The sequence below is a fragment of the Castor canadensis genome, chromosome 13 (assembly GCF_047511655.1).
Source record: "Castor canadensis chromosome 13, mCasCan1.hap1v2, whole genome shotgun sequence".
Lineage (NCBI taxonomy): Eukaryota > Metazoa > Chordata > Mammalia > Rodentia > Castoridae > Castor > Castor canadensis.
The window spans coordinates 80,182,344-80,205,593 of record NC_133398.1 but is presented as its reverse complement, the minus strand read 5'-3'; the positions used below and the strand labels follow the sequence as shown (position 1 = coordinate 80,205,593).

The 23,250-nt window shown below is 33.4% G+C and overlaps 1 protein-coding gene across 3 annotated transcripts in view; it reads right to left on the bottom strand.

Annotated features, from left to right (window-relative positions):
* Vps13a (vacuolar protein sorting 13 homolog A) overlaps nt 1–23,250 on the bottom strand; it is a 237,897-nt gene that overhangs the window by 14,466 nt on the left and 200,181 nt on the right. The window contains exons 64-69 of one of the 3 annotated variants that reach the window (XM_074052095.1): nt 22,922–22,997; nt 22,675–22,838; nt 22,311–22,356; nt 22,105–22,228; nt 14,827–14,938; nt 11,759–14,630 (exon numbers count right to left, since the gene is read on the bottom strand). In XM_074052095.1, the coding sequence (XP_073908196.1) occupies nt 14,610–14,630; nt 14,827–14,938; nt 22,105–22,228; nt 22,311–22,356; nt 22,675–22,838; nt 22,922–22,997 (543 nt within the window). In that variant the 3' untranslated portion in view covers nt 11,759–14,609. Of the gene's footprint in view, nt 1–11,758; nt 14,631–14,826; nt 14,939–22,104; nt 22,229–22,310; nt 22,357–22,674; nt 22,839–22,921; nt 22,998–23,250 lie in introns of those variants that run through there. The other 2 variants (XM_074052094.1, XM_074052093.1) reach the window with 2 other exon arrangements.

The following is a 23,250-nucleotide window of genomic DNA, read 5'->3' as shown; positions in this document are numbered from 1 at the left end:
GAGGTATTTCATAATCTTTAGAATTCAAAAAGTTTTAATAGACCAAGAGAAAATGAAGAAGGAGATGAATAGGTAGTTTAGCAAAAACCAAAATGTGACTAAGAAATATGAAAAAATATTCAACTTAAACTCAAAAATCAAGAAAATTCAAACAACTAAACATACACCAAGTCAGCAATTCCAGTGGTAGGATTTATTGTAAATGAAAGTATGCCAAGACATACATACAAGATTCTTCATAGCAGTACTGTGTTAAAAGCGAAAAAATCTAAATGTTCATAATTGGGGACTAGTTAAATAAAGTATGGTGCAGCCATACAAGAGGACATAATGAAGTAATAATAAAAAGATATGCATGAACATTTACAGAAAAAGGTACAAGATATATTAAATGAAATTATATTATTGAATAGAATGTATGGAGGAAAGAAAAGCAGAAACACATACTTGTACACTTAACTTGTATATGCATAAGAAATTTCCACACACCAATATGTTAACAACATAATAGGGTTTGTGAAGGGCAATGGTGGGGACAGAAGTGAAGGTTTTGTCTTTAACTTTACATCCTTTGCTTCAATTTATTTTGTATTTGAAAATAAATTAGTTTTATATGGCAAAGTTTTGAAATTGAGAATACAAATGTTCATTTCTTTAAGAACACCACTACTAACAGAAGTCAAGATAATGTACAAATCATAGTTCACCTTCTATTTCAATGTTATTTTAAGTTTGGGCACTGTAGCTGATCTCACCTTTCATCACTTTTCATTTCCAGACTCAAATTAAATCAAATCTATAAGCAATTTAATCAATTTCAAAAGTCACAATAACAATTGGTATAAATAAAAGCTAAAAAAATCCAAAAGAAATATAAAAGTAATTCATGAAACACTTTCTGGAACTCATCCAAAACTGTAAGCATAACACCTGAAAAATGAATGGACATTATGGGAATAGCAGTGTGCTGTGAAACATAATAAACTGGAGCCTTTGTTATTGGAGTAGATATATCTGAATAAACATCAAAGATAAATCTTTCACCGAAAATTTATGCTGATGTCACCATTTCAAACACGTGAGAAAAAGAGTAAGAACAGCATTATAAGCAGAATCTGAAACTTTGAAACTAAACCTACTGAAGCATGGGAAGGGAGCCTGATAAGCTTATTGGTTACTTTCACTTTTCATCACAGTGTAGAGTCTACAATTTCCTAATTATTTGGCTTTGTAAATACATTCTATATGAAGATTTGTATCTTTCAAAACACCAATATATATTTTAGGAAGAAAACTTCAGAATGTTAGACCTGAAAGGAATGTTGTTCTTCCATACCAATTTCTTTTTTTACACATGAAGAAACTTGAGAATCAGGTGTTTAATCAGCCCATTTAATCTTCACAACAATGGTGTGTAATTAGGTAGGATTACAGCCAAGTGACTTGTTTGGGGTTAGCTGCAAATCTCAGCTCAGGACTTTGGTTTCTTCACTTTGAATTCCAGTGTTTTTCATTACATCATGATGTTTCTTCCTATGCTGACAGTCACACTTCCCCCATGATACCTCAAAAATGTCTCTGGTAATCTAGGAGAATGGTCGTTTGATGAGGGAGACTGTTAAGTCAGCTCAGTTTGGGTGAATTTTTGTAGATCAACAGTGTCCACATAATTTAATGTCAATATCCCACATTCCTCCCTCCCAAACAGGAGCTAGCTGTGAATGTTTCTACTAAAATAATGTGTGATATCATTTAAAATAAAAGAATTAGCCAAACTAGGAATCACTATGTAGGGCATTTACATAAGGATCAAAATTTGGCTGAAATAATCAACAGCTAGTACTTTCAGACATGTTACTCTTATTTATATACTTTTTTGCTAAGAAAAACCCATTTTGCCTTATTCATTAAAAGTTTATGTTTTGGAACTTTCTAAAAGAAATAAGCAGAGAAACACAACAGAAACTGCATTCACTACTTGTAACTGTCAGAATCTCTTAAGCAACAATTAAAATGAATGGTTACTGGCTAACGGGTGCATTTAGAAATGATGAGTAAGTATATGGCACTTTATTAAACGTAAACAAATAAATCCAAACAGAATATTTAGAAACACAGAAGTAGAGACTCAGCAACAATGGTGTCAGGGTTATTTTCTACTAACATCATATTTCCTGTCAGATAAATCCCAGTATTTTAGAAAAAGAATGTAAGCTAAAAACTTTTAGTAACACACACAGTCACTTCTCTTCTTTTGTGTGTGTGTATTTTTCCAGTACTGGGATTTGAACTCAGGGCCTCACGCCTGTCAGGCAGATGCTCTACTATTTGAGCCACACCCCCAGTCCGCAGAGAGTATTTCTAACACTAAAATTATCCAAATGTTATCAACTAGCAAAGTTCTGAAAAAGCAACACAAAATATGAAAAAATAGATGCCAGGAACAAACCACTAACATGAAAAAACTTAAATTCCAAACAATCTAAAATGTTAATCACTTAGAGGAAATATATTTAAGAAAATTGAGTAATGGGTCAGAACACATAGGTTAGTAAAAAAATATATAAAATATGACCAATATATTTCCTTTAAAAGACAAGTGTTTCATATAGGTATGATTTTTTTTTTTTAAAAGACAGATACATGGGGGATTAAAAGAAAAATGAGTCAGGAGTGATGACATGCCTGTAATCCTAGCATTCCAGAAGCAGAAGGATTGAGAGTCAGAAGGGGGAAGGGAAAAGTGAGAAGGGGGAAGGGAAAAGTGAGAAGGGGGAAGGGAAAAGTGAGAAAGGGGAAGGGAAAAGTGAGAAAGGGGAAGGGGAAGGGAAAAGTGAGAAAGGGGAAGGGGGAAGGGAGAAGGGGAAAGGGAAAGAAGGGAGAAAGAGAGAGGGGAAGAGAGAGAGGAAGAGAGAGGGAAAGAAAAAGAAAGAAAGAAAGAAGGAAAGGAAAGGAAGAAAGAAAGAAAAAGAAGGAAGCAAATAGACCTGTTTAAAAGAATCTTTTCTTTAGAGAAAAGTGCTGTAAGTGTAACTTCCCTGGAATTATTTAAGTATTTAGGGACAAAAAATGTTTTACTAAATCACTTCAAATCTGAGACTTGAGTATCATGGTTCAGAAAAGAAGGTATTCACCCAAGCTTCATGAACAAAGATAGTAAAAAACAATTATCTTACAGTGCAATGACATCACATACACTAGAATAAACGTGAACAAGTATTGAAGTGAGTTGGGCGCCGGTGACTCATGACTGTAATCCTAACTACTCAGGAGGCACAGATCAGGAGGATCAGGGTTCGGAGCCAGCCCGGACAAATAGTTCGCCAGACCCTATCTTGAAACAACCCATCAGAAAATAGGGCTGGTGTAATGGCTCAAAGTGTAGGCCCTGAGTTGAAACCCAGTACCCGTCCCCACCACACACACACACAGCACACACACAAAGGGAGAAGTGACTTTTAGCTTTCCCTGTAAAGTAAGTTGTTGTTGTTTTAAATCACATCTGAAGAGGAATTATCCTTTATTTAATCTTGAATCCTTCTTTCTGTCTCTTTCCACTTACTGACCTACCTTGACTGTCAGTGAAAGCACAGGTATAGGTATGGTGACAGCTTAAAAAGGAAGGTTGAGCATAACCCTCTGACATGAAATCAAAGAAAAGAAATTACATCAGTTTGAAGGACAGAACTGTGTTCATGCAATAGCTGTGTGCACTGACAATGGCAGACTATCAGCTAATATACCCAGAACATTCTAGAGCAACCAGAGAGAGTGCATGAGGAACAATGTGAGGGCATAGCGACAAGTCTCACTAAGGAAGGTCCAACAGACCTCTGCTGAGCACCATTTGTCGATCCATACTGTGTATACTGAAAAACAACATTTCTTTCAAAATACTATAAAATTAAAAGCAATTAAATCACTAAGAATTTGCTGTTTCTACTGTTTAGGAGTTAGTGTGCAGAAATTATCATGGTATTATAACTATTCTACTAACCTTGGAAGGAAACAAAAAGGATGAGATTTAATGATGCTTTTATCTTGGCAAAGAGGAGACAAATGAGGAATATACAGTCTATATAATGGTGGCCAAGAACTAGCATAAACTGGTATTCATCTGGAATAATAAAAATACAATAGAGTTCTTAATTAGGTACTATATTAATAATTATATACATTATCTCAGTTATTTTAATCCTAGCAACACCACCAAGACAAGTGACATTACAATGATCTCCACTATACAGTCTAGAACTGAGGTCAGACAGGTATAATAAAACACTGTAAAGCTAGTGAAAGGAAAAGGCCAGAACTGAACTCAGGTTTACTTGCTTCAAGAATCCAGGCCCTGCCACACAAGATATTGCTGCATCTCAAATAACAATTTTTATTGTCAAAATGAATTAGAATAAAAAAAATATATTAGAGCCTCCATATCTACATGCTCAGCATTTGCAGATTCAGTCAGTCATGGGGATCAAAATATTATTTAAAAAAATTGGATCTATATTGAACATGTACAGACTTTTTTCTTCATTATTCCCTGAAGTGCAGTATCACAACTGTTTAAACAGCACTTACAAGGTACTAGGTATTATAAGTAATCCAGAGATCATTTAAGGCACACAAGAGCATATGCATAGGTTATATGCAAGTACTGTCATTTTATGTAAGGGACCTGAACATTCATAGATGTGCTAGAACCAATGCGGTACTAGAACCAACTCCCTGGGAATACCAGGGGACAACTATATATATTTTCATATTCCAGTAGACGTATTGGAATCTCATTTTAACAGTGAACTGGACTATGGGTTCAGATATTCTACAAGGTTTATCTCACATCTTTTGCAATGCTTCAAGTTTCATGTAGTGTCTAGGGATCATTCTCTTTTTAGAGATGGGTCATATCTCATATGTTTTTTAATTCTTGTAATTCCTTAAAGCCTTGCATGTGCCAGCTAAACAATAAACAGGAATGAGACTGAGGATCCTGACATTACAAAGTTGGCCTCTAACATGGCATGTGTTTTATCCCCAATAACCTGTAACCCTAATATCTTGAAAAACATCTGATACACAAGTAACAGGAAATCAAGAGATTTATAAAATGAATGAATACACGGCATTAGGAATTTTTTTTTGTGGTGGTATTGCTGTCCCTATCATGTGAGCCACACTTCCAGACCTTTTTGCCTTAGGTGTTTTTCAAATACCTCTCTGTCCCAGGGCCTGTCTAGACCTCGATCCTCCTATTATGCTTCCTGTGTAGCTAGGATGACAGGCATGCAACCACCATGCTCAGATTTTTAGTGGTTGAGATGGAGATTTGCTAACTTTTTGCTGGGGCTGGTCTTGAACCTCAATTCTCCCAATTTCAATTTCCCAAGGAGCCAGGACTTCAGGTGTGAGCCACAGTGCCTGGCTTAAAAATTTTTTTATAGTTTTACATAAACTATGCTGCCCAATCATGGCAGGAAAAATCCAATTATACATATGCAATTAATCACACATTTTACTCTTGGCATTATTAAAATTCAAAATAGCTTGGCAACTTATTCCAGAAAAATTAACTTCATATGAAATATCCAGCCTCTCCCATTCTTGTATTTAAACACTAAATTTTCTTGAAATTGCTAGCTAAAACAACTACCTCAGACTTTAGGCATCACCAAAATATCTAAATGTGTATTTCTTCACAATACCTCCACTGGGTTCTTGACGGTGGTGAATTTTCACTGAAAAATTGCTGTAACAGTTCATTACAATTATCACTCATCTGATAATTGTAACAACAAAGAGCAAAAACATAGGGCTTAGTTTCATAAATGACATTAAAATATTTTCTGATCAGTGAAAGAGGCCTACAATCTAATTTTATATAACAATGAATTATTTCACTTGGTAAATGAATACATCCTTTCTTTCATAGAACATTCAGCCAACAACAAAAAAACATTTTTTCTGAACCAAAAATGTGGCTCAGTGCGAGGGCCTGGGGCATGCACCAAGGTCCTAGATTCAAATCTCACTCACACACACACACACACACACACACACACACACACACACACACACACAGCTGAAGGCATTCCACGTGGTAGAGCACCTACCTAGCATGTATGAAGCCCTGAGTTCAAACCCCAGTATGGCAAAAAACAAAAAAACTTTTCATAATTTATACTAAAGTTGTCTAACAACTATTAGAGAGTGTGTGTGTGTGCGTACAGCACACAGAGACACAAACGCTTCTGGGTGAGCTTTACTATTCACCTTATACTGAGAATTTTGGTGTCTAAAGAAGGTAAGGGGAAATTATAGGGCAGAACTCCAAGAAATCAGTAGAGAAGTTATGAGTTAAAAGTCCTGAGTTAGAATTTAGCACCTTTAGCTTAATTAAGGCTGAAGTCTTTCTAAACTTTCACTATAGACTTTAGCCCTGTTTACACATCCTTGGTTTAAAAAAAAAAAAAAAAGGTAAAACTCAAATGGAACCATAATGAGCTTAACATCTGAGGATTTCTTTTAATGTTAAAATGTACTGAATTTCCATTGTAATAGTATTTATCTTTCCTTAATGTATTTATAAATTTAACAGATACAGTGGTGACAGATTTTTAAAGAGATTTAGAAATCAAACTAGTCTCATTCAAGTTATTCGATTAAAAAAGGGAATCAGTAATTTTACACCTGAGATGAAGAGAAAATGTGAACCTCCCCTAAATGGAACTATTGTCTCCAGGGAAAGACAAGATTATTCAAAAATAAATTTTACACAACATTGGAAGGTTCTAGGAGAGACTCTGTCAGTCTAAAATAAATTTGGTGGGTATATAATGCATACTTTTATCAAATGTTCCAAAGTCTGGGCCTTTGAAAATGATGTGACAAAAACTTTTCAAGAGATTTTTCTAAACTAAGAAATGAAGCATGAGAGCTGCATCCGAGTGTGATAGGTGTTAATAACACTAATTTGCTTGGATCACAAAATTTGGCTCTCTTTAGTTTTCTCATCCCATTCAGAAGTATCCTTCTGGAGAGTTAGAAAATGAAGAGTAAAACTCAGTAAGTCTTTGTTTCCTAGTTCTGGTCCACTTACTCAAAATTTCAGATGAAGCCAGGAGAAGAGTGTCCAGCACTACTCTGGTGATCTCATTGCTATTTTTAAGCCCTTTCTTGCAGATTAGTTGTAATTCTCTTCCAAAAATAAAAGGAAAGACCATGACGGCTGAATGCAGTTATCTTCCAATTGCTATTAAGGTAGTATTTGAAGCTAATTACAAACATCTGTAATTTCTGAAAGAAAAGAAACATACAACAAACAAAAACAGCCTCCCTCTACAACAACTTACTTAATGGCAACTAAGTAATGGTATCTTTGTAAAGGACTCAAAGACAACATTGATAAAGTTCAAAAGTACCTATGATGGCAAAGAATATACTACCCACATGGGACAACTTAACTCTCTATATTCATACAAAATGGACACAGGTATTATACGTATACATACACTCACACACATAGTTTAAGAGAAGATTTTTTAAAGAAGAAAATCTCAAAGGTACACAATATGTTCAATGAGAAAGAAAAGTTTTTTATCAGCTACAAAAATAAAGGTTCTGCTGGACATTTATATGCTACAGAAATATAAAAAACTATGCTATTCACAATGGAGATTGATTATTCTATGACTGGGATGCTTTTTTAATCTTTAGAAGCTAATAATCCTGTTAATAAAAATTTATGATGAAGTAAAAACATAAAATGGCAATTAATGTATTATTTGGATTACTATATGAAAAAAATCTTTGTAGCTATAATGTAAAGTAATTGATAAATGGGAATTTAAAATATAAAAATATTGCATGATCAAGTAAGACAAATTGTATATACTTAATCTATGCTGATTATTTTTTTAAAAACACAATACCTGTAAAATTTTGAATGCTTACATATTTAAGGATCTCTAAGATCCAGAGGAGTGATATAATTCAATTTAATAAAAATCCCTGTTGAATACATATATACAACTTTCATCATACATACAGTGAAAGCCAGTTTTACTATTTGGGAGCACAGTATTGCTATACATACATACATATATATATATATATATATACTTACACACATACACATATATATACATACATATATATATAGGTTGTCATGGAATAACTGCTAAATTTACCACACTTAGGTAATTATGGACCTAAAAATGTCTACACTAAAACAAAACCATAAACCCTTATCATAAATTATTCTAATTAGTTCTCCAATATAGACCTATTTGAAATCATGTATTATTTGATTTATGACTTTGTGTAATGTTTATATTTATTCACCCACTGAAATTAAAAGATTAGTATTTTACATATATAAATCAATAGTTTATAGACTGGTCTCTCTGTATGTGTGTATAAATATATGTATATATGTACATATACATATAACTTCTTTTTTTGTGGTACTGGGGTTTGAACTCAGGGCCTCATGCTTGCTCTGCAGGTGTTCTACCACTTGAGACACACTCCCAGTCATTCTTCCTGTAGGTATTTTTCCCACAGGGTCTTGTTTTCCTTGTCCTGCAATCCTCCAACTTTGTGCTTCCTATGAAGCTGGAATGTCAGGCACAAGCCACCATGCCCAGGTTTTTTTGTTCAAATGGGGTCTTGTTAACTTTTTTGAACAGGCTAGCCTAGAATCATGATCTTTCTGAGTACCCAGGATTATAGGTATGATCCCCTAAGCCTGGCAATAGTCTGCATATTTTACATTGATCCTCATTTGTACCAAATGAGCAAGGATAGAATAAACAATAAAACCTTCTTTTAGCATATCCATCTTAATTATTACTTGATGTAAATAAATAATCTGTGTGTACTTAGTATCATTTAATTGAAACCTCTTGGACCTATAATATTTGGACACTATTACAAACTCATTTGCAAGGAAATCTATAAAACAAAAAGCTCAGGCTTGAATATACAGCAGAAAAACACTTGGTAGCAGTTGGGATGGTTATTTCTAGTCCTCTTCTCACCACGACAGGAAAGTTTACTATGAAATATCATTATATAATTTAAATCAAACTAGTAGCTACAATAGCAGCCATTTTTCTTTAGCATTTATATGACCATGAGACATAGACATGATAGTACGTTTTCCACACTGAATGTGTCCTAGTCACAGATCTACAAGGGCTCTAGCTATACATTTTAATAACTTAAATCTTAAAATCAACACTCAACATGAGTGTTTTGAATGATTTCAAAAGCTAAAAATTTATAGTATCTTGATTAAATTAAAACTAATTTGACTTCTTTGTCTATGCTGAATGTTGAAAATTAGCAATATTACTATGGATTTCAATTTATTTTATCTATATCTAAAGTGAGTGTTTATTTCATTTATAGAATCTTATAAACTTAGATTACTTATCCATAGTCCTGGTGTGCATCATTTCAGGAGTTTTATAAAGTTTTCTTCCTGCCAGTATTCAAAGTTATTTAAGTATCAGTTAAACAAGTAAAAATAAAAAATCCCTACAGGTAACCACTTTCTTCGGGAATATTACTTTCATTTTTTCACATAAGCAATGATCATATAAATGTCTGGGATGTAAATAACATTACAGAATAGGGAAAGGTGTGATATTATACAATCGATTTTCCAACAGTGCTTTCTCACTAGACTTTCTGTGAGACAGCATTTTAAAAGTTCTACTTGATAAATAAATGATTAATAAACAGAACAACTATTCACCTCATTAGAATCTTAAATGTGAACTGATATTCTATTTGGTGAGAACAAGAAGATAATTTTGCCTGGTTCTATATTTTCATCAAGAAAACAATAGTATAAAACAAAGGAACAATTTTCAATGCAATTTTTTCTCTAATATAAGCAACATTTTTTTTAAAGCTGGAAAACCAGTTAACCTGTGGTCACATAAGCCTGTAAAGATTGTTTTACAAACAAACAAACGTCCCCCAACAACAAGATCACCCGCCCAGACACTGGAAAGGGCAAATATACTGTTAAAGAATATCTTTTATTTCTTGGGGCTAAAAATTAAAAGATGAAGACATCATAAGACCACAGGAGTAAAGTTTACTAGTTACTATAACACTGCTTTAAATTTTTTACTGTTGGAGAGATTTTAAATAAATGTAATCCTACCTTCTATTTTCTTTTTTATTAAAATGGAAACCAGAACTTCTTCCAGATAAATTCTCTTCTGCTTGTTTATTTATTTTCGTGGCAGTACAGGGGTTTGAACTCAAGGCCTTGTACTTGCTTGGCAGGTGCTCTACTATTTGAGCCACATTGCCAGCCCAATCAGATAAATTCTTAAGAAACAGAAGATGATCTTTACGAAGCTGGTACTATTGAACTAAGTATCACAGACTAACAAGAAGAAAACTCAGTAATGCTTGCAAACCAATAATTTAGCATTTTCTATTTTACAAAGGCTTTACACCTAGCAAAGTTGTAATTATAAGAAGCCAATGAAGACACTTCAAGCCCTTTTCCTCCTCAGGCATCCACAAATACACTAATAGGTTGTGTTCTTTCTAGCTTCCAGCAGAAGCAGTGGTTTCTGATTTGGGCAAAGGGTGAAAAGGTATCACACTGGGTGCATGACAAACAGAATTTCATTCTGACATCAGTAGTGACTATTTTAATTATACTGTTTTTATTTACTTATTTTCAGAAGAGTGTTATTGTGATGAAAACAGTAATTAAATTCTTTGACATTTGCATATTTCTTAGTCCTACTACATACACTTTGATCTCATTTTAATTTGAATGAATGCTAGGCAGACAGAAAATTCAAAAGAGATGGTTATTGCTTAGTGACTTTCTTGCTTTTAGTAAGCTCAGTAATTTTAATATCTAGAATAGCCATTTTCTAAGAATACAGAGAATAAAAGATCAATAGAAATAAAAGCCTGATAAACCTAAGAATTAAAAAAACAGAAATAAAGGGTTGAGTCAAACCAAGAGTTAAACAAGCAAGCTACTTATCTTCTATGATCACATATAAGGTCAATATAAATAAACAGCTTAACACAAGTCAAGGTAAACAGTCCTTTGCTGATGCAAACGCATAGCAGTCACAGGGATTAGGCATTGTAACTATCAATAATGATTTTTAGATTTTGCTGTTGTTTGTTTTTAGTATGTCTGATATACTAGGGAACTAGGAGAACATAGGAGATAGGGTCTCACTGTGTAATGCAGGCTGGGCTGAAACTCCCTATGTACCCAGCCTGTCCTTGAACTCAGGAGCCCCTCTGCCTCAGTCTATCAAGTGCTGGGATTACAGGCACATACCACCATGCTTGGCTAAATTTTTCTTTAAAAAAGACCTCCATTGTTCAAAACGTAAAATGGATTTGCTTATGAATCTTTCAGAGACAGAGATAACATTTTTCTTTATTAGCTAGAAAAAATATACAGTTATGCTTATTATAAAAATTATTCTATTGTCTTGAATTAATTGATAACATTTTGTAATAGGGATATACTGTATGGACAGGTAAATTGACTAGTAAATATAATGACTGTAAAAATCAACTTTGTACATTGTTTCAAAAAATGTATTATGTGAAACAATAAAAAGTGAGTTAAAGAAATAAAAGTTTTTTTTCATTCTTAGACTATAAATTACTTTACTCATCATCTATGACAAATCATTAACTTATAATCATTCAACTTACATGATTCTGGAATAGAACAACAAATTGACACTGCTTCAAGTTATATAAGTTTATTATTATTATTGAAAGAAATTTGACAAAAATATCTTTAAAATGCGAAATAAATATAAAACACTGGATAGCTATTACTATTCTCTCTCTCTTGCTCTTTTTAAACAATGGTATAACATTATAGACCAGAAAACTTACAGAGAACATTTTTTTAAAGGGCATTTTGCTAACAAATAAACAGATTATTTAAAATAAAACTAGCGAACATTAAAAACTTCATGTAAGTCTAACTTTAAATCTTAAAGACAAACTGTAATACACAATTGTGAAATATATAAAAGCAAATCTATAATACATAGAATGCCCTACTTTGGATGTAAAATACATTTTTTTTCTGTGCTTAAATAATGCAATTATTTTGCTTTATCATGATGTTCAGAAAAACATTTTAAAAGAAAAAAGTGTTTACCTCCCTAAAAATGGGCATATGGGCATTGTGATACCAAGCATACAAAACATTCCAAGTCAAATGATAAAGAATATATGAATTTTAACAGTTTAGCTCTGACTAATCATCATCATCATCATCATCATCATCATCATCACTACTGTTACTGTGACACATAATCCATTCCCTGTAGACCTGAATTTTCTGTAAGCATGGTAAAGAAAAAAGAAGCATAAAGGTTAGTTAGTATGGAAAAGTATGGAAAATTGCCTGGAAAATGTAAAATTATGAAATGCTCAAGGAGTTAGAATAATTCTTTAAAGCAAACTTTTTCAGCTGTGACTCAGGCTTTAATTATGGATACAATATTTCATAACTTCATAGACTTAAGACTAAATTCCATAGTTTTATACACACCCAATGTATAAAATATTTTAATGCTATTGTTAAGATTAAAATTATTCTACTTCTCTAGTAGGCAACTTCAACTGACTATTGGAAGCACTTTATCTAGAAAGCGCTGCTTTCTGGATAGAAAAGTACACAATGGAAGAATACATGTTATATATTACATACTTTACACTTAACTATTACATGTGACATGTATGCCATATATGGGTATGTATAATTTTGTGAATACAAGAAACCTTTTTTTTAGAAAATGAAAGGAGAAACATTGTAAGTATCAAACATTTCCTAAGGCTCTATCACTAAATAACTTAGATGAAACCTAGGTAGATAAGATTTTAAATCAAGCTTACATGTTAATTATTATCCACCATACTAGTATTTATAAGTTTTAATGCATTTGCTACTAACACACTAGTGTTAGAAAAGTGCCACTACCACTAAAGCAACAATCCATTTCTTCTACCTGTAAGAGAAAAATGCCAACTACAAACATCCCAAGGCTTCTGGCAAATTCCTACAGGTATTCAAGTTAATACTGTATTTAAAACTGTTGCTGAAAAAAAGTAATGGCTGACAAAGATTATGAGATTTTTAGTCACTGAAAATGGTCTTAAGTCTAGCCTGCTAAAAATAATATGCATTTTAAATATACACAGTCAGAAAACAATTCCTTTATATTCAAAAGTTTATAGCGTCAAAAAACAATTTATGGTGTAGAAATAAATTTAATTTCCACTGAAATCCTATTATCAACCACGAGAAATGGTTACATATTACATGGTCCCTATAAGCATAGTATATTTCTAAATTCTCCTTACTATTCATCCTTACATCCTACCAAGTTTAATAAAAGTTTCTTAACATGTATTGTTAGTTTCTTAAAAGGTGATTTGAAAACCATTCAACTTTCAATCTAGTAAACTGTTAGCAACACGTTAATCATGCTCTAATGAGGGAAGGCAGTTACTGGGGAAAGTGTTTCAATTTTATTAGCCATAGGTGAGTTCTGCAACTTTTCTATCTTCGAAGGATGATACACTACATCGTCATCGTAGAGATTTTACACAGTATGTCCTTTAGTATAACTGCTTAATAGGAGGCCAATTCTATTCCAATATGCAAACATTTTGATGTTATAAAAGTATTTTAAAATCACAATACTGAACATTGTATATGAACTGTTACATTTTAACAGAAGCTTCAAAGAAAGATGAATTATATAAAGATGATTATAAACTCTGCATGCAGTAGATAAAATATTAAAAGTTTTAAAATCTTTACCCTGGTTATTTTAAACATGAGAAGTCCTAAATATTGAGTTTTTATTACCATGAGTATTTTCAAGTCTATACATTGTAATGATTCCTTATTTTTAAACAAATGTTGTAATTTAGTATTCCACATCTAAACCACAGAAACAACTTTACACTGGTATAGACTAGTGTATTTTATTACTTACACCATGATGCAGATTTTAAGAAGTTTTATTTACCAAGTAAGAAAGTTGTCTGAACAGATAAGATATTCTATCTTCCAAAAGTTAACCTTCCTTACTAAAAGATACTGGTTTGCATGTAAACTGCCTATCAAATCTCCTAAGGCTTTACATGGACTTATATGAGCATCCTCCAAAGAAAAGCCTAAGAGCCCACAAATAATCTGTAATAGCAGTGCTCCTGAGTTTTGTTTTGCTTTCTCTGTGCCTAATTGGTGATAATTTTATATATGATGTAAAATCTAGTAATGGTTTAAAGGAAGTATCCAAATAGAAATAGTTTAACTGGTTAAAAAATATGTACCATCAATTATGAAGGTACATGAGGCACATTGGCTTTCAACACATTTAGCAAATCCAGTGCAGAACTAAGAATCATCTATAAAACGAGCAGATGACTGAAATTCCTATTAAAATGTTACCTATACAAAATCTTTTCTTTATATTCAAAATACTGAGACAGCTGTACGTTGTTTGTAAAATTTTAAGACTAAAAATCTACTGCTGGCTTTCACTTGCAAAGTCATGCATTAACTGTTTTCACATCAAACTTTTTGATGCCTGTAAAAAAGAAAAAAAAATCTTATAGTAAATTAATGTACTTTAAAGCCTAAGTAAATAAAAGAAACTTCTAAATGGAACTAAACAAAATGTATTAAAGCCTACATAATCTAATATGTATTTAAAGCATATATAACTACTTAAAAAAAGTTACCTTGACTAAGTTAATGTAATTCTAACATTTTTCTTCATTTACCTGTAACATTTGATTTCCAGTACCATCTCTCAACCTGTAAGGTCTGATAACACCATCTTCATTAAAGAACCGAGGAGGTCGCAGACTCTCCACTTCAAAAGTCTCTGTAGCTCTAAAGGAAAAGAAATATAATTTCTTTTTAAATGATTTTTTTAAAAAAAATTATCCAAAAACTTGCTAAAGCATTAAAAATGAAACTACTAAAAATCTTTTAGATAAAATGAGAATACCATATCACTTCTCTATTTTTAAGTGTTTTAATGAAATAAATAAATTCTCTAGAAAAATGTAAAACTATAAGGAAGTTTGTTAATAAATTCTCTTGGATTTTTGTGACAATAATTAAGCATATTGGTAAGTAATGACAGTGCTGCCTTTTCATTTTCCAATTTAATACTTTTCTTTTTCTATTATATTGTGTAATTCCTCTAGTACAATTCTAAATAAAGAGGGGAATTGCAGACATCCTTATTTCATTTCTTACTTTACAGGAAAGCTTTGAGTTCTCTATAAAGCAGAGAAAATAGCAACTTTTAATTTTTTTAAGGCATCCTTTATCAACCCATGGAAATCTCTATTCTTAGTCTGATAATTGTTTTTTTCTGTTGTTATTTTTTGAAAATCTTGAAAGAGCAATGAATTTTATGTAAGGATTTATTTTCTAGTAATTGTGATCATATGGTTTATCTCCTTCAATCTATTAATGTTAGAAACCAAATGACATGGTTTTCTAATGTTCAGATACTCTCATATTCCCACTTCAGTTTGATGTGTGTTATTCTAAACACATACAAGTTGATGAATTTTGTATGATAATATTTCATTTAACATTTCTGCCTGTTTGTCATATATATGGATACATGGGTACATAGGAAATGTACATGTATGTGTATATATAAATTCTATAATTAAAAGTAGATTAAAAAATGAGCCAACTATATGCTACCTACAAGAGATTCACTCTAGAATAAAAAAATACAAGTAGGTAGAAAGTAAAAAAGATGGGGAAAAAGATATTGCATGTAAACAGTAAATAAGAGAGCTGGAATAGCTATTCTAATACAAGAAAAAAAACCAGCATTTAAACAAAAGATTCTTGTTACACATACAGAAGGATATTTCATAATGAGAAAAGGGTCAATCCATCAAGGAGATATAAAATTATAAACAAACAGGCACTTAACAAAAGAGCAACCAAAAGACATTAACCAAAATCTGACAGAGAATTCAACAACACTAGTTGAAAATTTTAATATCTTAACTTCAGTAATGGATAACAACCAGACGACATCAGTAAGGAAAACAGAAGACTTGAACAATACCATAAACCATTTAGACCTAACAAATATCTACAGCACACTGAACTCAGCAACAGCATAATACATATTCCTCTCACAAGCAAATGGAACATTCTCTAGTATAGATTATAATTTATGCCATGAAGCATGTCTCAATAAATACAAAAGCAATAAAAAAGTGCAAATATATTATTTGACTACATGAAATAAAACTAAAATCTGTAAGAGAAGACATTTTGGAAATAAAAGAATCTGAAAATCAAGTAACAGAAACCCAAATAATGAAAGGTCAAAAAAGAAATCACAAGGGAAACTCACTATACTTTGAGATGAATGAAAACAAAAACACAGTATAACAGCAACACAGGTTACTCCACAGGCACCTGCACACCCATGTTTATTGCAGCGCTATTCACAATAGCCAAGTTATGGAAACAAGCAAGATGCCCCACTATTGATGAATGGATTAAGAAAATGTGGTACTTGTACACAATGGAATTTTACTCAGCCATGAAGAAGAATGAAATCTTATCATTTGCAGGTAAATGAATGGAACTGGAGAACATCATTCTGAGCGAGGTCAGCCAGGCTCAGAAGACCAAAAATCATATGTTCTCCCTCAAATGCTGACTTTAGATCAAGGGCAAATGCAGCAATGTGGTTGGACTTGGATCACATGACAAGAGGAGAGCACATATGGGAGATACAGGAATAGGTAGAAAACTCAAAACATGAAAGTGTTTGATGTCCCCATTCCAGAGGAGCTAATACAGAAACTTTAAAGAGACAGAGGTTATTATGAGAAGGGGATCAGTAACCAGTGTAAAGATCAGTTAGAGATGAATTAACATGGGTCATAACACACGTGTATACGAAAGCAATGCTAGGAATATTTCTATGTAGCTATCCTCAACTCAACTAGCAAAAACGCTTATTAGGCTTGTGTCTTTTCTTCAACAAAATTAGTGATAAAGGCAGAACAGGACCTGCCTGGAACTGAGTGGGGGAGGGAGGGAGAGTGTAGGGTCAGGGGGCAGGAGGGAGACCTGACCCAAACAATGTATGCACGTGTGAATAAATGAATAATTTTTTAAAAAAACACAGTATAAAAAAACTTATGCAGCAAAGAGAGAGCTGAGAGGAAAACTTACAGATGTGAATGGCTACATAAGAAAAGATGTAAAATCAGCAGTACAACTCTATACCTTAAGAAACTAGAAAATGGAAAGCAAATAGACCCAAAACTAGCACAAAGAGGATTAGAATAAAGATAAAAGCAATTACTCAAGACAAAGATACAAAAGACATCCAAGTCAGAAAAGTAGTATGACTATGGCTACTCTTGAATGATTTGATCTAAAGAATTATAAAGAATCCACAAAAACAGCAATTAGTACTGATAAACAAGCTCAGTAAGGCTGCAGAATAAAAGGCCTATATACAAAAACCAGTTGTATTTCTATAAACTAGCAGCGAAAATCTAAAAATGAAATTAAGAAAACAATTTTAGTTAGAACCAAGGTGGTATATCCATAAAATAAAATATTACTAAGCCATAAAAATGAAGCTTTCCTTTTTGCTGCAACATATATGAACCTTGAAAACATTATACTGTTAAGTGCCGTTAATATGGAATGTCCAGAATAGGCAAATCCATAAACATAGAAAGTAGAACAGTGGTGGCTGCTGGCCAAGGGGGAGGGGGAAATGGTGAGTGACTGCTAAAAGGACATGGAATTTCTTTTTCCTTCTTTTTTTAAAAGAATTTTTATAAGTATATATAATTATTCAAGGGGTTTTATTGTGACATTTCTATGTATACATATATCGCACACCAGTTTAGTTCATTCCCTCCATTATTCTCCCTCTTCCTGCAATCCCCTTCTTAAAGTGACTCTCACAAGTTTCAATGTTCCACATTCATGCATGTGTAGAAAATACACCAGCCATATTCATCCTTCCTTATCCTCCTACTATCACCCTTCCTTAAACATGACCTGTTTAAATTCCTACCCTTCATTGTTTTAGTGTCTATTCATTGTTCAGTGGGGTTTTGCCTTGGTAATATATTGTACTTTACTGTAAATATATTGTGCTTTCATCAGTCTCACCCTTTCTATTACTCTTTCTTATCCTTTTCCCCCTCCCCCTACCCTGTATTGTTCAACAGTTTTTGGTGCATTTTTGTGTCTTGGAACATGAAATTTCTTTTTGGGGTAATGAAAATGTTTGGGAATTTGATTGTGGTGATAGCTTCACAATTTGTGATGCCCTTTTTTGTTTGAGGTATTTTTCACGTACGGTCTTGTGATCAGGTGGAGGATATGAGCTTCCTATGGCCTCTGGTACAGCTGGGATGAGAGATGTGTGCAATCATACCTGGCTTGTTTGTTGAGATGGCGATCTAGCTAACATTTTGCCTGAGCTGGCCTCCAACTGGGATCCTATCTTCAAGCCTCCTGAGTAGCTGGAATTATAGGTGTAAGCCATGTCTCAATTTTTAACATCTGTATAAAGTTGCTTAAGGAAGGATTTTAGAGTATTGGGTGAGTAAGAAGGTGAATGTAGTTATGAAAAAGCAACAGGATAGATTTCTGTGATGCTGGAAGTATTTATTATCCTGACTACGGAGATGGGTAAATGGATCTAGAGAAAGTGGTAAAACACACAGAATTAATACATATACAAGCAGGTAAGTATATCAAACTGGGCTCTATCAAACTCAGTGTTCTGGTTTTCACAGTACACTATAGTTTTATAAAATGTTACCCTGTTGAAAACAGGCAAAGTCTATACAACACCCTGAATAAAAGGGACTACTATATGATTAAATTAAGGGTTTGAAATGAGATAATCCTAGACAACCCAGGAGGATCCTAAATGCCACTATATGTGCCTAGACAGGCTAGTCACACACAGAAGACAATACAATGACGGCAGGAAATGAACTGTGTATAGTCACTGGAAGCTGAAGAGACAAGGCACAAATTCTTCCCTCCAGAGGGATTCAAGCCCTGCCCACATCTTGATTTCAGACTTCCAGACTCCAGAACTGTGAGAGAATAATTTCGGTTGCTTAAGTCTCTAAGTTTGTGGCCCTATTTGTTACAGCAGTCATAGGACACATAATACAGTGCAATGGGATCTCTGTATTACTCGCTATAAGTAAATGTAAACGGACAATGTAAATGTAAGTGGACAATTACATTAATTGACAATACTGTCAATTAAATGCTGTGGAAAAAGACAAAACCACTGCACTTATGGAACTTATATTTTTGCAGGAGAGACAAACAAGGTAAAATACATAGCATATTAAATAGTGGTCAAAGACCTAAAGGGGTAACAAAGGGAAGAGAAATATGAAGTACTTGGATGGGGGTGAGGATAAAATGAAATTTTAGAGTATTCACAGAGAGCCTCAGAGGGAAAACTTCTGAATAAAGGAAGTAAGTCCTGCTGAAAACTGGGGATGGGTATTCTAAGCAGAGGGGACTGTGAAAGCATAGTTTTGTTGTAAGAACCACATGTGATTTTCAAATTAAACCTCTAACAGCCTTACATATTATGAATGGGAAGAGGATTTCTGTTTTAAACAATAGTACAAGCTATGGCCATCTGTTTTTTAGCTTCTGGAACACCACTCTTGATTACCCTTCTACAATAATGGTCATTCCTTTCCAATGCCTTTGCTGGGTCCTCATTTCCCCAGCTTCTAAGTGTTACGGTCCCCGAGCATTCTCATTCCCTAAGTGATCTCATCTAATTTCATGCTTTAAATACCCTATTACTGGCTCACAGATCTCAAAACTTTAACCTTAGACCTTTCTCTTAAACTTCAGACTCTTATACTAAACAACTATTTTATGTCTCCACTTGAGTGTCTAAGAGATATTTTACGCTTAATATATATTTAAAATAAAAGTTCTAGTTTCCTCTTTCCCTAAAAGTATAACCCTATTTTTCCAATTTATAATCATCCTTGATGAATGTCTGTCTTTTATATCTCGCATCCAACTCATCAACTAATCTTATTGGCACTACCTTCAAAATATATACAGATCACGAACTCTTCTTATAACCTCTAGCACCGTAACGGTCAAAAAATCACCATCATCTCTCTTCTGGAAGTAAAAATTACTGCAAATACCTCTTAAATACTCCATGGTTTCAGCCCTGCTCTTCTTGTGTGGTTTATTCTCAACACAGCACCCAGCTCACATCACTCTTACGCTTCAAATGTTCCAAAGACTCTTGTCTTACTTAAGAAAAAGCCAAAGTTCTTACATTGGCTTGCACTCTGGATGTGATCTGATCCCCTACTCATTTTCTGATAATGCTCTTTTCCAACTTTCCCTTTTGTTCACTGTACTCATGGCACACTGGTCCTGCTGTTCCTTAATCAGGTCAAACACACTCCTGCGTCAGGCTTTACTTTCTGTTTCTTCTATCTGGCATGTTCTTCACACATGGTTCACTCCCTTCCTCTTTCAAGTCTCTCAGTCTCTCCTCAAATGAACTCTTATGACTGAAGCACACCTGAATGTCAGGCACAGAAAATAGCACCATTTTGGTTATCCTTATTTCTTTTACTCTGCCTTTTTTTTATTTTTGGCAGAAGGCAGGCTTGAATCCAGGACCTCATATATGCTAGGAAAGCACTCTACTGAGTCACATCCTAAGCCCTAATTTGATTTTTTCTTCATAGTATTTTTCGTTACTTAGCATGTTTCTTTGTCTGTTACTCTCCCACTAAAATGTAAGCTGTAAGAAGGCAGAACATTGCCAGTATGTTCGCTGCTAGTTCCTCGAGTAATGAGACACCATGCTGATATTTATGTATTAAAGAAATACATAAAAATTTAGGCATATTAAATAGTTTCTTAACTATTTCATTTTTGTCTCCTGATCTATCAAAATTGAGAGAAATACTACATTATTCCACTGTCATCACACATTTGTGAAGTTCTTAAAATTTTACCCATTTTTGCTTTACAAAAACTGAGGCCATTTTGTGAGCTGAATACATCATCAAAATTATCTTTCTGGTTAATTTTTTGTTATGAGCTAATTACTTTATTCAAAGTATGTTTAATATTAAGTATATACACTTCACAAATGACATTAGGACGTTTCATGCCAATCATTCCCTTCCAAATTGCATTTTATTATCATATACTAATTTGGTTCCAATACTGTTTTCATATAGCTCAATTAGTTTTATCCACTGATTTATATTTTCACATTTAGATTCTTACAACCCATTCTTCATTTCAATCTACTTCTTCTCAAGTACGTAATTTTAAAGCTCTTATTCGTCATTATTTTTTCAAAAAATGTTTTATTCTGTCCCTCATCCTTAAAGGTAATGTAGCTCAGTACAGAATTATAAGGATTTAGCTAAATGGAAGGTAATTCCAACAGCTCTGGGCCAAAGTCTGCACAGCTCTCTGTACATTTTGAGTTCACAGATTTTTTTAAGCTTCTCATGACCATGATTCAAAACATATTTATGAAAGTTACAGGAAGAGGAGACTGATCCCCTTTCCCTATCTTAAATTCTGGATTATTATAAAAACAGAAACACACATGAAGAGAAAGAGAGGGAATAGATATGACAGTTTTATAACAAAGTGAGATCATGAAGTAAGGGCAAAAAAGGACAGAATGTTGTATTTGCCAATCTTATAACTGATACATAGTTTTACATTAGCATATTTCAATTCAGATAACTGAAAAGCTTGTTTAACTTGCCAAACTGTTCATGGAAAAGTTGCTAGGAATGAATGACAAATAAGAACTTTGCAATGCTGAAATGACAGAATGGCAGCAACTTAAAAGAATCAAAATGAATTAGGAAGTCATATGCAACTTGCCATATGATAGTGTTCATAACTAAGCATTCAAAGTCAAAGAGGAGGTTTATTTCATTTCTCATGGCTTAGGAATTTTACTCATATCACATATCAAGGAGATTTACCTTTTGATTCCCTGAAAGGTACTGCTAGCCATGTCTATGATGCCTCCAGTTGGCCTGGCCACTGCTCCAACTAAACCTTTCCCAACACCTTTGAAGAAGCCAGCTGCTCCTTCTTTTTGAGCTCCTAGAAAGAAAACAAATGGTTAACACTTTACACAATTGGAAAGAATGAAAACAGAATCAAACCAAAGAACTACTATACTTGCCTTTAATTGGTTTTGTAACAATTCCTGTAATGCCACTTACAAATCCCTAGAGGGAAAGCACAATTAAAAATTTACAATACTTTCACAGGATGCTTGGAAGAACCAAGTTCTGGTTTAAACAAATAAACAAACAAAAAAATACAAAGTTCTTTTTTATACCACAGAATCAACATATGTCCCAGGTATTTTACCTAACACAATGTTTTTGGAGACTGATAACATTTTATATGTCCATCACTCATTACTCTTACAATATCCAAATAATAATTTAAGAAGTGAGAGTTATGCTTCTGTTTCCTTATTCATAGAATATGGTTTTAAAAGCTATTCCCTAAAATGGTCATAACCCTATGAACTTTCTTACAGAAACTAAGCCTTTTCCTCCACGAGTGATGCCTTCTCTAAGACCAGCTGGCTGCTTATTCATGGCTTCTCTTCTCTTCTGCTGGTAATCTTCATCCATAGTCATAGCTGCTACTCCTTTAGCCATAGCACTGGTGATTTTGGAGGCAGCACCAGCTAATCCACCTAACAGAAATTGTAGTATCATTAGTAAAAGCAAATATGTCACTCATTTCTACCACAATAAAACTTGGTATTCTCTTTCTTACCAACAGCTCCACCAACAAGTGCCTTAAATCCTAGTGCCATTCCCTCCACAAATTCTTCAGGACCCTGGATGGCCCCCTAAAGTGACAAAAAAAAAAAAAAGTTTACATTTCAAGATGAGCTTATTGATATAAATAAGGAAAGTGGTGATGAGAAGAATAAAGATGTCCCAGAGGAAGTGAAGCTAGCAAAAAAACCCCTTGCATGAGAAGAATTCTCAGGGACAATTTCAAATGACAATGAAAGTGTAAAGGATATCTATTGGGGGTTGTCATAAACAGTCTAGAGTTTGGTAATTACCAAAGTAAAGATTTTTGCTCTGTATTGTAAA